Source organism: Crocodylus siamensis, chromosome 1 (assembly GCF_052110815.1).
Source record: "Crocodylus siamensis isolate JL-2025a chromosome 1, ASM5211081v1, whole genome shotgun sequence".
In the NCBI taxonomy this organism is placed as follows: Eukaryota; Metazoa; Chordata; order Crocodylia; family Crocodylidae; genus Crocodylus; species Crocodylus siamensis.
In genome coordinates, this window is record NC_143395.1 from 203977721 (window position 1) to 203991726 (window position 14006).

Below are 14006 nucleotides of genomic sequence, written 5' to 3' on the forward strand. Positions count from 1 at the left end.
TCCATAACCCCAGCCCCTCCCCCACTGTCTGCCTGGAGGACCACATGTAATTGCTGCCAACAATGGGGATTGGGTCTTTTGCAGCTCACCCATGGTCTACCCCGGTACACTAAGTTGAGGTATAGGTCAGGGTTGGTGTTTTTGGCACTCCAACCAAAAATGTTGCTGACACCTGATCTATCTCTTCTAGAAAATTACTTTGTTAGTCTCCTGTTCTTTTTCCCCTTCTTCCCCCACACATGCGCACACAACGTGCATGAACAGCTTGGTACTTCGAGAGGTACAGATGTGCGGCCTTACTGACCAGACTTCTAAAGTGCCGCAGTGAAGAATGCCTGAGCCTCATGGGGACAAAAAGCTTGCGCATGTAGTTGTCAAACCTCTCTGATACAGCTTCAATAGCCTCATGTTCTATGCTTTTTTGTATCATTGACATCTTTTTCCCTAAAGGAAAACTAGAAAAGTATATGAAAGTCTATTGAAGTGTCATTCTAAAAGATCTCTGTAGTATTGAATTAGCTTGTGCCTCTTGCTTCACAGAACTCTGCATATTGGATAGGTGGAAGCAATGAGCCACTGACTGGGTTTACATGGAGAGGTGGCTGTGAAAGAGAAACTACAGGCATTCAGATCTGGAGTGAAGTGTTTATAATTGACAAGCCTAATGGGACAAAGGTAAATTTATGTGGCTTAAGTAGGATTTCTGCTTTATAGCTCTTATGAATTTAGTTGTAAAGCTTATTGTGAATTCAGCAATTACATTTTTATTTGTATAGATGTACCTTTTCTATTCAGTCATGAGACCAAATAAAAAATTCTAGTGCAGTTTCTAGTCCCAAAAACTCTACCACAAAAATGTACTTTATAGCTGAACCTACTAGCAAGATTTTTTTTTAACAAGAATGAGTTAATTTTTAAAGAAGGTGTAGTAGTTCACATTCCAGTGAATTGTACTTATGACCATAAATGCCAAGAGGCCAAGCTTAAAGTATATATGAAGTTGATAGGTTCTTGTACAACTTGATTGCTTCCTAAATTGGCCACTTCTAATGGGAAAAAGACATGGCCATTCAGCTTTGTGCAGCCTTTTTACTGATGTACTGAATAGCTTAAGAATTCCACACACAGCAGAGCTGGTAGGGGTTCAGCTATGGGTATGAGACTTACAAATAAAAAAAAAAAATCAGACTTCTAACCTCTTTACATTAGAACAAAGTGTTCCCTTCTTGCCAGGAGTAATTGCATGTTTACTGATGACAATGAAACAAGAATTAAATCTTCCAAGCCTCTTTGCGCATTTCCCCTCACTTTGCACTCTTAGCTGACATTTTTATGCTCTAGTCACACAAAGTCTAAAAGGAAGAGATGACTTCTATTGATCAGTTTTATGTAGATAGCACCTCTTAAATGAGTGTTAAAGTACTTGCATTCTGAATTGCAAATTAATGCTACAGTAAATTCAGTGACTTGACTTATACAGGGTTTCATAGCTAGCTATCAGTCTGTGGCTGCAAAATGGTTAAAAGGTAGGGAATTGCCTCTCTGTCAGTAAAATGCTACTCATTTGCCCTTATTGATGACAACATACTCAAACCTATTGCATAGATTGAGGGGTTTAGATGGATGAGTAACAGTTGAGATTTGCTTTGCTCCCATCATTTTGACTGGGGTTTTTTTGTTGGGTTCCCCCCCCCCCATATGAAATCCTTCCCTTTTGTCCAAAGATGTGTGCCATGTTTTTTAATTTTATGCCATAAACCTTTCCGTTTTTCATATGGAGTCCTAATTGGTAGTGCAGGATTGGTAGCCCTGAAATTGCAGGCTGAAGTCAGGTATGCTGCCTCGTTGGAGTGCCTCAGTCTGACCAAGGGAAGCTTTTTTGGGGGGGAGAGGATAATGCTCTGGTCAATTCTTGGCCTCTGCAGAATGCCAAAAAGGATGTGACCTTTTAGGACTGGTTCCTGAGTTTGGACACTTGTTCCCTGGGAGTTGGGCTGAGACTGTCTGCTTGCTTTATTGAGCCACCAGAGGGGCAGTGAGTGTCATTACTGGGACTGAGTCTGACCCAACAACCAGGAGGTAAAAACATACTACATCAGTTAACTATTGCTACTTTTCAAAAATCTTTAGGTTGCTGTACTACTCATGGATACCCAAGGTGCCTTTGATAGCCAATCCACTATCAAAGACTGTGCAACGGTATTCGCTCTGAGCACCATGACGAGTTCTGTCCAGGTGAGACCAGCTGTGCTGACACAGTGACATAGCTGACAATAGTGGCAGCACAATCTCTGGTTTTAGATTGCTTCTTCAGTGCATCTCTTTTAACACTGCAAAAGTTGGGCTTTGTTTTTAAAATACTCCTTTTGATTTTTCCATGGCTTGTTGTAGGTGAAAACTTGGACCTCTCTCTTTGGAGGTGAGATTCCTATATTGTCCAGTGTTAGCCTCACTGCTGACTTTTTGTCTCTTATTTAAAAAAAAAAAAAAAAAAAGTGTGATATGGTAGTACCTCCATTTAGATGCATGGCAAAAATCTTCAAATATAGCTCTCCCTGCCTATAATCAAGGCTTGTGTTCTCTTAATTGGATCAGCACTTGTGCAATTAATTTTTCTGTTTGCTTGTTTACAGTATGCCCAAGAAAAAACTCCTTTTAAATTGTAGCCTAAACTTTCAAAGTGCCCCCTGTCCCCTCCTGTCTAAGTTGGAAAATATAGGCCAGTTTGCATATGTATGTGTGTTCTATAGAGAGGAAGCACCCTGCATTCTTACTAGAAATAGTTGTATGTTCATAAAAATACTTTAAGTCCAGTCAACTAACCATTACTGTCATGAGGAAAACTGCCATTGTAACCACTGCCAGCAGTTGTGTTTCTGCTAAAAGAATCTCTTGTTATCTTGGTAGAAATTACTAGCATACAGGTGTTTGGTGCAGTTTCTCCTGGAGGAAACATGCTTTGTTAAGGAGCAAGATCTTCCAGGCTGATCCCTGTGAGGTGTAGTTGGCTTTCATTTTTGTTTTGTCTTCTCTCACTATAATTGAAAGGCTGTATGCTTGCAGCCTCTGTGTTTGGGAGGAGTCAAGCAGTGGTTTCTCCTGTGCCTTACACAGAGTAGGGGACTCTGGTCTGGGCAAGGGAGGGTGGGGCGGGCAACTTTTTCAGCTGGACTCCTCCCAGCCATGGAGGAGTTGAACTGTTGCTGCCCCCCAAATCTTCCCAAGACCTGGGACACCCTGGTTTAGAGAAGGCATGGGGAACCGTTGTCCTTTTCCTTCTCCTTGGAGACCAAGAGGGATGGGGAGGAACAGCCTCCTTCTCCTTGCTTATCCCCTAGACCAGAGTGCTTTTAGTCTAGGGAGCATTGCCCCACTTCTGTGTCCTCCTGGTCTCCATCCCAGTGCATTCCCAGGTTGGGGTGCCTCCAGTCTGAGGAAGGCATAGGGAATTTCCCTAGTGTTTCAACTCTCCCAGGGACTGGTTAGAGTGGAGTAACTACTGCTCCTTGCACCTTCCCCAGACTGGTATCATTTTAGTTTGGAGCAGGCTGGAATGCCCATGCTGTTCCCTCTCCTAGAAATAGTTCTAGCAATAGAAATTTCCACCCCTAGAAATGAATACCTGTTTGTGCCCACTGTCTCTTTACACATTTAAAGAGTAAAAAAACCTTGTTTTTGTGTTTTTCAAGCTGATGTTGTTTAAACTCATTTGAAATCTAGCTCTCAAATGGTGGGTAAGAGGCATGATTATGCTTGTGCCCTCAGTGAAGCTTTGACTGCTTACTGTTTACTCTGCTTGAAATAATTTGTTTTCCTTATGCTAGAGTAATCTTGTCACAAACTTTCAGGTAATCTGATTTTTCTTGTTTCTGTCTTAATGGTGACCATCTGCTGGTTCTACTAACAAGTGCCAAATCATCACAATACCAGCCTAACAGAAGCATTTAGTCTGTTTATGACCTGTCCTTTTCCCCTGTAATTCCTGGTGCCTGAGAGTTTGGCTCTAGCCATAGATAACCTGTGCTGGTTTCAGGTGTTGCCATTCAGGATTTTGGCACCAACTACCAAGCCAAGGAAAGGCTATGCTGTAAATTTGGTTGGACTTGCTGAGTTTGCAGTACTTGCAAGCAAAGGAACAAAGATCTATTTGTAATATCTTGAATTTATAGCAAAGAATAGGCCCATTTCAGTGGGTTTCCATCTGAGGTGATGCTGCCAAGAAAGCCTGTGCATTGCCTAGTCCTGCTCAAATGGTATGAATTTTGGAAGTGGGGAGGTGAGGTTTGTTTCAGTCTGTTTAGTGTAAAAAGTGCCCCTCACTTGGGTATGGGGAGGTGTTCAGAGTTTTGTCCTAAACTCCTTTTTGACTCATTCTCGAGAGAACTTGCAAAATAGTATTAGGAAGTGAGTTGCATTTAGCAGTAGTTCTTGTCCATACCAATGTTGATACAGCAAATGGCACGGGTGAAAAGGTATTGAATGTGCCCCATGACCTAAACAGATTACATAGCTAGACTCTGCCACTGGTGTTGCAGTGCTCAGGTTCTCTATTAAAGGGTAAATCTGTAGTATTAATATGTCATGTTCTAAAAAAATTTTTGGAACTACAATATCTCCTACAGGTATACAACTTGTCCCAGAACATTCAAGAAGATGATCTTCAGCATTTGCAGGTAAATGTATACTGAACCATCAAAACAACTTTAAATGAAGTGCTCTTTGCCACAGTTTCAGTTACTTATTTTTTTGTTCAATTTTAATGCACTGAATCTGTAGGAAAAGTACTGAAATGTACACTAATCCAAGATTTGTTTACAACTTGGAAGTTTTACTGTTTTGCTTGAAACTGGTTAACGAACTGTGTAAAACAAAGCGGGTAAGTGTAGTGCTATACACAAGTCTTATCATTCCTCTGGGAGGGAACTCCTCAGTGGCTAAGTTGTAGCCTTGCACACCCAGATCCTAAGTGGCTCTGCCAGTAAATTCTAGCAGGGGGTTTCAAAACTGACCACAGAAAGATCTTTCAGCTTGTGAAGTAGCTGGGCACAAGTTCTGTTGACTTTTGCCTACTGTATGCTTGAAATAGTACCAGCATAACAGTATAAATTGGGGTGTGACTGTTACAGAATACTTGTCCAAGCCCAACTGCATGCAGGTGTGGTTTTAAGATGTTTTTATACAGATGGAACTGTCAGCAGTTGTAGCACATTAGCTAAAGTGGTAGAGATGAAGTTCTGCAACTTCTTAGTGTAGAAAAAGCTTAAGAAGGACGATTTTCTGTTTGTAGGAGTGGGGGACGCTATTTATTTATTGATTGATTGGATTAGTTAATGCTTTTCAGGAAATGCACACTTTTCTGGTGGGGGGGAGAAAGTGGTGGGTAAACCCCTCCCCCAACCCCCTTTTCCAGAAGTGGAATATTGGAGGCTGGGAGGTGTGAGGTGAAAGGAATAAGTGAGGTTATCAATATTGTTGGAGGAAAAACTCCCTGAATACTGTTGAAGCACCCCCCCCTTCCACACATACTTCATATGCTGTGGGACTGGCTAGAGACTGCTGGGTTTGAGTTTTGAGAGCCTTGCACAAGAGCCCTGCCTCTGTTTTTAACATAATGCAAAAGCCAGCTTATGCAAAGTTGTTTTAAACCTATAAACATGCCTGGTTTCCTGGCTGCTTAGACTATTGGGCCTGCCACAACTTGAAATAAGTTTACATATTGTGTGATTCAAAGCACCCAACCCTACCCAGCATTGCAAAAGATGGTGCTTGCCAACATCTGAGAGCAGAAATATGTTAACTTCAGCTGCATTCCACAGCTAGAGCACAATACATCTGCCTTACTGTTTGAACATTCAGATACTGACTGAGCAAAATAACAACAGGTCAGTTTTTAGAAGGATAAAGACATTGTCTATGATATATGAAAGCTTATGTCTCGGAACCAGTTTCTTTCTAAGGTGGCATCCTGTCCTGGTAAAAGGTTAAAGCAGGATACTATGGCACCCTGGTTGAGAATCACTGGGGTGCCTGGAGAGCCTGTCAAGGGTGTTTACACACAGGTTTGCACTCATAGTTTCATAGTAGCTAGAGTCGGAAGGGACCTAGGTAGATCATCTAGTCCGACCCCCTGCCTTAGCAGGAAAGAGCACCGGGGTCAGATGACCCCGGCAAGGTGCTCATCTAACTTCCTTTTAAAAATCCCCAGGCTAGGAGCCTGCACCACTTCCCCTGGAAGCTGGTTCCAGGCCCTAGCCACCCTGACTGTGAAGTAGCGCCTCCTAATATCTAATCTAAACTTACCCTCCGCCAGTTTGTGACCGTTATTCCTGGTCACTCCTGGCAGCGCACGGGGGAACAGGGACTCCCCCAATACCTGCTGATCCCCCCTGACCAGTTTGTAGCAGGCCACAAGGTCCCCCCTTAGCCTTCTCTTGTGGAGGCTAAACAGGTTCAGGTCCCGTAGCCTATCCTCATAAGGCCTGCCCTGCTGACCCCTGATCATACGAGTGGCAATTCTCTTACACATGTAAATGTAATTCACAAGATAAACGGAGATTTCAAACGGGAATTCATAATGTAAAAAACATTCTGACCTGTGGCAGTCTTTCTGCGTTCTTTACAATGGAAGATTTGCTCTGTTTATCTGTAAGCGGGGGGGGCACTTCAGCCTGGTAACTCCTGCCCAGTGTGTGGGGCTGCACACTGGCTGGGGCCGGGGCCAGGGCCAGGACCAGGGCTAGGCTAGCAGGTGGGAGAATGGTGAGGTCTGCCTTGGGCAGGACTCAGCCCTATGTGGATTGCCATTGGGGCAGCTGCAGAAGGCACTACCTGGGTGAGCTCTGCTGCATGTGCCCCTCCCTTCCCTTGCCCCCAGCTGGATCCTGGGACCTAGTGCCTAGGCAGGCCTCCCCCACTGCTCCCCCATGTGCACACCCCCTTATGCGCACTCCCATTTCCCCCTCCTTCCTCTTCCCCCTAGAGCAGGGCAGGGAGTGCATCAATCATATTGTGGCTTGGCCTGAACTCCAGCTCCAGCCCAGGCCCAGAATTGTTACAGTCCGGAACCCAGCCCTGTTGTCCTGGCTTCGCCTACCTGTCCTGCTTTCGAACACTGCTTCCCGCCCAAAGACCCATGGGAAGCTCTAGTGAGTTGTTGCAGGGGGAGGGAAGGGGTGCTGATACAGCCTGCAACAGCTTATCAAAACTCCTTATGTGGCCCTTGGGCTCAAATAATTGTTCACCCCTGCTCTGATAGATGAGGATGAAACTCTTGATTTTAGGTGGGAGTAATCTGAAGAGAAGCCATGCAGTCAGGGGCTGGTGCTTGTTTGGGGGAGAAAGTAGGGGAAGGAATGGCATTATACCCCTTGCCGCTGCTATGACCATGAAGTGGGACTGGTAATTGGGAAGAGGTCTTTATTTGGGAACTTGATGATTTTTATGGTCCCACTGCTTGCAGATTTATGGCTGGGACTAAATCAGGGCCCCACATATTCATACTAATGCCAGTTGCTTCTTAGGGTAGTGTTGATTTGCCTCCAGGCCTGTCAGCCAATAGAAAAAGATTTGGGAATTGCCCTTATGGTGGTGATCCTGGTTGAGGTCCTTGCCTAATTTAGTGCAGAAGAGTAGCTGTTTGCTTTTGTTTTAGTAGGGATAAAGATATTGAGCACCCACTGGCTGAAATGGTGACTATAATAAGAAAGCTGAATGTCCCTGTGAGCTGAGGAGATGTGAGTTGTTGTCCTCTAGTGTGTGTAGCCTGATCCTAACTGCTGTTGGAGGATTGCACAGCAGCAGTGAGCGAGATTGGTCATGTCTGCTTCTGGCTGGGAAACTGCTTACATTGTTAATGTGATCCAGGCTTATGCCATCACAGTTGCACTGCCATGTGTAGTTCATGGCTGCATCCACATGAGCATGGGATCCTTTTTTCTCCTTTCTTTCTCCAAGCTATAAGAGTTGAACTATTACTATGACTCCTGCCTCAGCCTGTGAGGAAAGTCTGATCTTTCCCAGGCTTTTTGAAGGGAGAGTTGAATACGAATCTTGTAGGTTGGTTTTGGAATGCAGTTTGGTCTGCACCTTAATTAGCCAGGGCTCCTAGGTGCAGAACGAACACTTTATTCTGTAGAAATCAAAATTTCCTGTATCTAAATAAAGCTGGTGCCTCTCCATAATAGGGTTCTGTGTTGTGCTAGGTGGGAAGTTGCCCACAGAGGGTTTGGGCAAGAGGTACCTATCCCTTGGTCTAGGAAGCAAAAGGGTGGGAACTTCTAAGAGCTGTAGGAGAGCAGGGTCAGGTGGAGTTTATCCAGGAGGATATACTGTTGGCCCCAAAACAGCTCTGCAGGGGACTAAGCCACATGAAAGGAGTTGAGAGGAATGGCTGGTCTTGAACAGGTGCATACTGGGCTAGAATGACCCTAAAGCTGATCCTTAAAGGTAAAATGTAATGCTGAATTAAACTTGGAAGTCATTTGAATTTTTAGTGATTTTTTTAAAATAGGAAGCATTTGGCAATGCAAATAACCTTATTTTTCTGTGATCTATATGTGCCCTTATTCTTAACAGTCTCATTTTAATAGTTGTTTACAGAATATGGACGACTTGCTATGGAAGAAATTTACCAAAAGCCGTTTCAGGTAATGTATGAACAGAATACCTATTACCCTCTTTACTCCTAATTGCTTGTTTTGTCTAATTCATGTTTAAGTAGCTAGAAAGTCAGGTTATGTTTTGGAGATAAATTTTAGTTAGTTATTAAGTCGGCTATCTTTCCTTTACAAGTCTGATTCTCCCCTCCTCACTGCCTCACACCTCTCCAAAACCAAGCTAATTTTGTTTGATATTTCACAGGTATGAATTTTAATATAGAATCTTTCTGGAAAGGTAGTAGCAAATATAACAAAATCAGGCTTTGAAACCTCTTGAGTTTCCAGTGTAGTTGGATTTTGCTGCTGCAAATATGCTGCATACAGATGTGTAAAAACAAAACGGTGCTTTAAGTTGACCAGGTGCCTGTGCCAAGCATAGGCACAGAAGAGACATCATGTTAGTTTGACCCAGCTTGCTCAATGTCTGTAAATATGGCATGCTTCAGCAGGGCTTTGTGGCACCTTTGTCTAACAGCTGATTTGAATCAGCTTTAGATAAAAATGCCAAGAAGTGCCACTGAAGCACACTATCTCCATAGATGCTGGAGAGCCAGGTCAAACTAATGCACTTTCTTTTCTGGAAAATGCTGGGTTTTCTTTGTGTGTTCACCTGTCAGCATCCTTAGTGACTGTGTACTCCGAGTAAAAGATGGCATAGATTTCCCCCTGCCCCGCAATACTCTTGAATACATGCTCTTGTCACCAAAGTTGGACTTCTCTTAGAAAGCAGTCTGGCATCTCCACAGATACTTATTTGCAAAAACCGTGTCTGGCGTGAGACCGAAAGCAGCTGCTCTAGCATCTTGCCTCCCCAGCTAAAAGGAATGGGTAGACTGAGACTTAACCCTTAGAATTAAATTTAATCTATATAGTGGTCCATGCTGCTGCATAGTCTGGCCTTCTCCTGAAGAGTGACCCCAGATCAGGCCAAGTTGTGCTGCCATTTATAGTAAGCCTGTTTACTGTTAGTGCTGGTGTCCTGGCTTGGTTTTCTGGAGCAAACTGATACCCAGGAACTAAGAGCATCTGGATCCCAGGGTTACTGGCAATTGATCTGACAATTTGGCCGGAACATCCACCACCTGAAAGCACTTTAATCTCCTCTTTAATTATAAGATGGGATGAAATTGGAATCTTATTTTGGCTATTTGGAATGTGTTCATATGGCAGGGCAGAGCTGTGGTAGGTAGGCAAGGGCTAAAAGAAATATAATTCTGATGTTCTGAGCTTATGTCACCAAACAGAGGAGGCTGTTTCACACACTTGCTGACCTACCAGGTGAGCCTGAGCCCTTGCTATATTTTAAGCAGTAATCTAGTGGTGGTTAGAGTGGCTCCACCATGAAGAATCTCACTCTGTAGTGTTCGCTTACTTGAATTGCCACCTCCTGAGGTTGCTACCTCAGGGGTTTTCCTTTGCCAGCACAATGAGGTTGGTTTTTATCCTTCTCACTTAATGAAGACAAAGATTTGGTGAGCTTCCCTTCTGTGGTAGCAGGTAAATCGATTGCTTTTATAGTGGTGAACTTTCCAGCTCTTGAGTCAGGTTTTTATTTGCTGCCAGACTGCAAATGTTGTGGTGTTCTGCAAGGATTGATGAGCATTTGTGACTACCAAATCCAAGATGTTAGTTTCCAGAGAACTAGGTCCTAGACTGCAACCTGACAAGGAGGTTTCCCACACTGATGTGACTTCTGTTAAGGCTGCACTTTACTTAAAGCTTTTGGCCGGATTTTCCTTTTGGTGACTTGGTTAACCAGAGCTGAGGTTCTGTCATCTTACGGAACTGCCGATAATCTCTGTCTGTGTTCTGCCTGTAAGCAAAGCGGGCTACGTATTAACTGCCTTAATGGACCTTGTCTGTTTTGGGCCAAGCAGGTAACAGACTCTACAGTTCAGAAGGCCTTATGTTAACTATTCTTATTGCCACCAAAGATGACTGGTGGCTGCTTACAGTACAGATTTAAGATTGGCATTTGGACAACTTGATGTGCAAGATAAAGAAAGCTGTAGCCAGCTAGAAAGCTTGTTCCATGTGAGGGCTGTGGCTGCATTTTTGGGTAAGGGGGTAACTTTTTAGACTGGTGCTGGTGGTTAGCCACTGTTATAACAAGCTGCTGAGCCTTGGTAAAAGTTACCTGTTGTGGGGGAAGGAAATGTGAGACAGATTTCTAGTATTCTTGTCTGTTTTTTCTGCATACTGTTTTTCTATAGTACTATTTGTTTTGGCATAGGAAGACTGGAGGTGAGAGGTTTTAACCATTTAGTCTCTTCCAAGACTTAGCATACTTTTTTTTGTTCCATGTGTGACTCTTCTTTTTGGGTCTTGGCATTTTATTTAGGAATGAAGTATACAGGGTATTGCAAATATGTGCAACTTAGTGCCATCCAGCTAACTTCCCTTCTTTAGAGGGAGTGTCATAAGATCTGGCTTAATATTCCAAATGAATGAAAGGAAGTCTTATATTCCTCCCTCTTGGCTGGCAAAGGACAGGGAAACCAGAGGGATATGTAAAAGCATCCTCTGTTCCTACTGAAGTCCTTATGTTGGAGTTCTTGTTCAGAAAAGAGCTGGCTGGAATACTGCAGCTGTAATTAATCAAAACACCTTGTGGAATGACAAAGGTGACACTTGAAGCTAGACTCTGGTGATCCACAGCAGTAACTGCTTCTGCTAGCAGCAGCCATGAGGTTCTTAATTCTCTGCCTCCTGCCCATATTAGGAGCATATCAACTGTTCATTATTATTTGTGCTTTTCCTGTGTAGACACTGATGTTCTTAATTAGAGATTGGAGCTATCCTTATGAACATGCGTATGGCTTGGAAGGAGGAAAAAATTTTCTAGAAAAAAGATTGCAGGTAAGCTTATGACTTGCAGGATATAAACCGGGGCAAGGCAGTTATTTTGGGCAGAGGGCCACTTACTGAGTTTTGGCAAGCCATTGAGGGCTGCATGACAGGCAGCTCAGGGCAGGTAAATATTAATTTTCTAAATTTTTTTTAGGTGCCCTGCGGTGCGGGCCTGATAGAATGGCCTGGCAGGCCGCATCTGGCCCCCAGGCCACATTTTGCCCACCCCTGCTCTCTATGCTGTGGCCTTTTAATTCGGGTGCTACTTTGCATTCAAGTTAACTACACATTTGACCAGCCATTTTTTATCTCCAGTGTAAATGCTCTTTCAATAGGTGACAAACTAAAAAGCCTTTCTACTTCTTTTCAAAAAAAGTGCAGAGAGAGGCCAGAGTCAAAGCATGTTAAATCTATTCATGTGCTTAGTCATTTTAATTCTAAGTTGTATTGCAGTACAACAGAGCTGTTTTTTAGAGTCCTTGATTTTTCTCTTTTCAGGTAAAGGAAAACCAACATGAAGAGCTACAGAATGTAAGGAAGCATATTCACTCGTGTTTCAGTAACCTTGGCTGTTTCCTGTTGCCCCACCCTGGTCTTAAAGTTGCGACTAATCCAAATTTTGATGGGAGGTTGAATGGTAGGAAACTTTCCATTGTTATTGGTTCTTGATATAGATCGCGGTTTGGTTGGTTGGTTGTTTTTTGTCGTCCCCCCCCCCCCCCCCCCCCCCCCCCCCGATTGTTGCAACTTTGTGCTATGTGAAAATAGTTGGTGGTTGAAGGAGTTTAGGTTTAAAAGGTAAAACTATAAAACCTGGAATTGAACACTTCTATATTCTCTTTTTGGGTGGTCTAAATGCAAGAAACTAAAATTATTTTCCCCCTGTCTCTCTTACACACTCGTGTGTGTGTATTATTATTTTTTGTTTGTTTGTTTGTTTTGTTTTTTCTTCTGTTCTCTTGTAGCTGTTAATCCGATTTTGCAGTTAAGGCTATAAGATTATAGCTATCAAGAGTCTGAAGTTAAGCATTATAGGTGCAGACAAAAATAAGAAAATTTCACCCAATCTAGCCTCTGAAAGTACTCTCCTAACACAAGTGCATGGCTGCAGAGTGCTTTAAAAAGGGCCAATGCCAGAACAGTCTAGACATGAAGATTCAGATGAAGGTGCTCCGAAGTGGGGGACCTTTTGTTAACTTGTCTGTGTGTGCCAGTAGTGTTTATTTTCAGACTAGGAGGGGGGAAGAGAAGAGAGCTTGTGCTAAAGGGTGGGGTGGGTGGATTACAACCCTCCCCCGGGTGTGGGGGACTCCAGTCCATCTGCCCCACCCTCCAGTGCTGGCTATGCAACCCTCAGGCCAAGCCCCCTCTGCCCTTACCTCTTATTTTGAAAACAGTGCGGGGGGAGGGGCAGAGTGAAGAGAGAACAGCTGTATGCTTGCTGTTGCTCTAAACTGCAGATCAATTTCCCCCAACCCCCAGGACCCAGCAGTGAAGTCTTTTTGGGTCTGGGGGATAGCTGTAACCTGGGATGCTTCCTGCAAAGTTGCATGAGTTAAAGCATGGAACTGCGTTTCTGTCTGCACTATAATTGCTTAAGATTTGCTTTTTAAGCTTGTTTTTCTTGGATACACTTAACCAACTTTTTAGGGGAAAAAAAGCTTAGTTTTTGATTTTTAAATCAAAGTTTGAAGATAAGATGACCAGAAGGGATCCTGGTTTTCCATAATTTAAAAAAAAAAGACAAAAGCAAATTCTTTTTTTTAACCCAAACAATCCATGTTTAAAATTAAAGGCCCTTCACAGCCCCTGCCCCCTTGTCCTGCCAGAAGGGGGTCCCCTGCAGTCATGGCTATGGGACCAGGGACTTGGGTCCACAGGTCCCTGCCCCCAACAAAAGGCAGCTGCAGCAGGAGCATGAAGCTGGCTCCCCCACTGCTGCTGTCTGTTGCTGGTTCAGGCAGGGGTGGGGCTGGCTTCTGGCAGCTGTGTGCACTCCTGGGGAGCAAGGGGGACCTGTGCCCCCAGATATGTATGGGGTACAATCTGTGGGCTTGAGGTCCCTCCCTGCTTCCCTCCCGTGGGGCTGCTGTAGCTGTGCAGGCAAGACCTGGCATGGCTGGGGACAGTGGGGCTGCACTGAGGTCTATTTGTCTGCCCGCACCCCCCCCCCCCGCTGTGCCTCCTGCACCTGTCACTCCTCTGAGGGGCAGGACCTTGCATTGCTTCCCTCAGTGCAGGAGGTGCATTGTTGGGGCAAAATGGAGTGAGCAGCTCCTAGGAGATCCCTGTGCAGCTCTTCTGTCCCCAGCCTCAGCAGGTCACCTTGCTCCCCTCCCCAAGACCTGGTGCAGCTGGGGACAGAGGAGCTGCACGGCAGTCTCCTAGTGGCTGCTCACTCTGTGCTGCCCCAGCAATGCACCTCTTGCATGTGGGGCTGCACTGAGGGAAGCGGCACGGGGCTCCGCCACTTAGACCAGCAGCAGGCGCCGGAGACAC

At 44.3% G+C, this 14006-nt stretch overlaps 1 protein-coding gene across 1 annotated transcript in view; it reads left to right on the forward strand.

The window, feature by feature from the left end:
- The window catches only part of ATL2 (atlastin GTPase 2), a 70679-nt gene that overhangs the window by 45360 nt on the left and 11313 nt on the right, over nucleotides 1-14006 (forward strand). The window contains exons 3-8 of the mRNA XM_090052967.1: nucleotides 541-675; nucleotides 2131-2235; nucleotides 4623-4673; nucleotides 8589-8645; nucleotides 11424-11516; nucleotides 12006-12144. Coding sequence (XP_089909093.1) covers nucleotides 541-675; nucleotides 2131-2235; nucleotides 4623-4673; nucleotides 8589-8645; nucleotides 11424-11516; nucleotides 12006-12144 — 580 coding nt within the window. The remainder of the gene's footprint in view (nucleotides 1-540; nucleotides 676-2130; nucleotides 2236-4622; nucleotides 4674-8588; nucleotides 8646-11423; nucleotides 11517-12005; nucleotides 12145-14006) is intronic.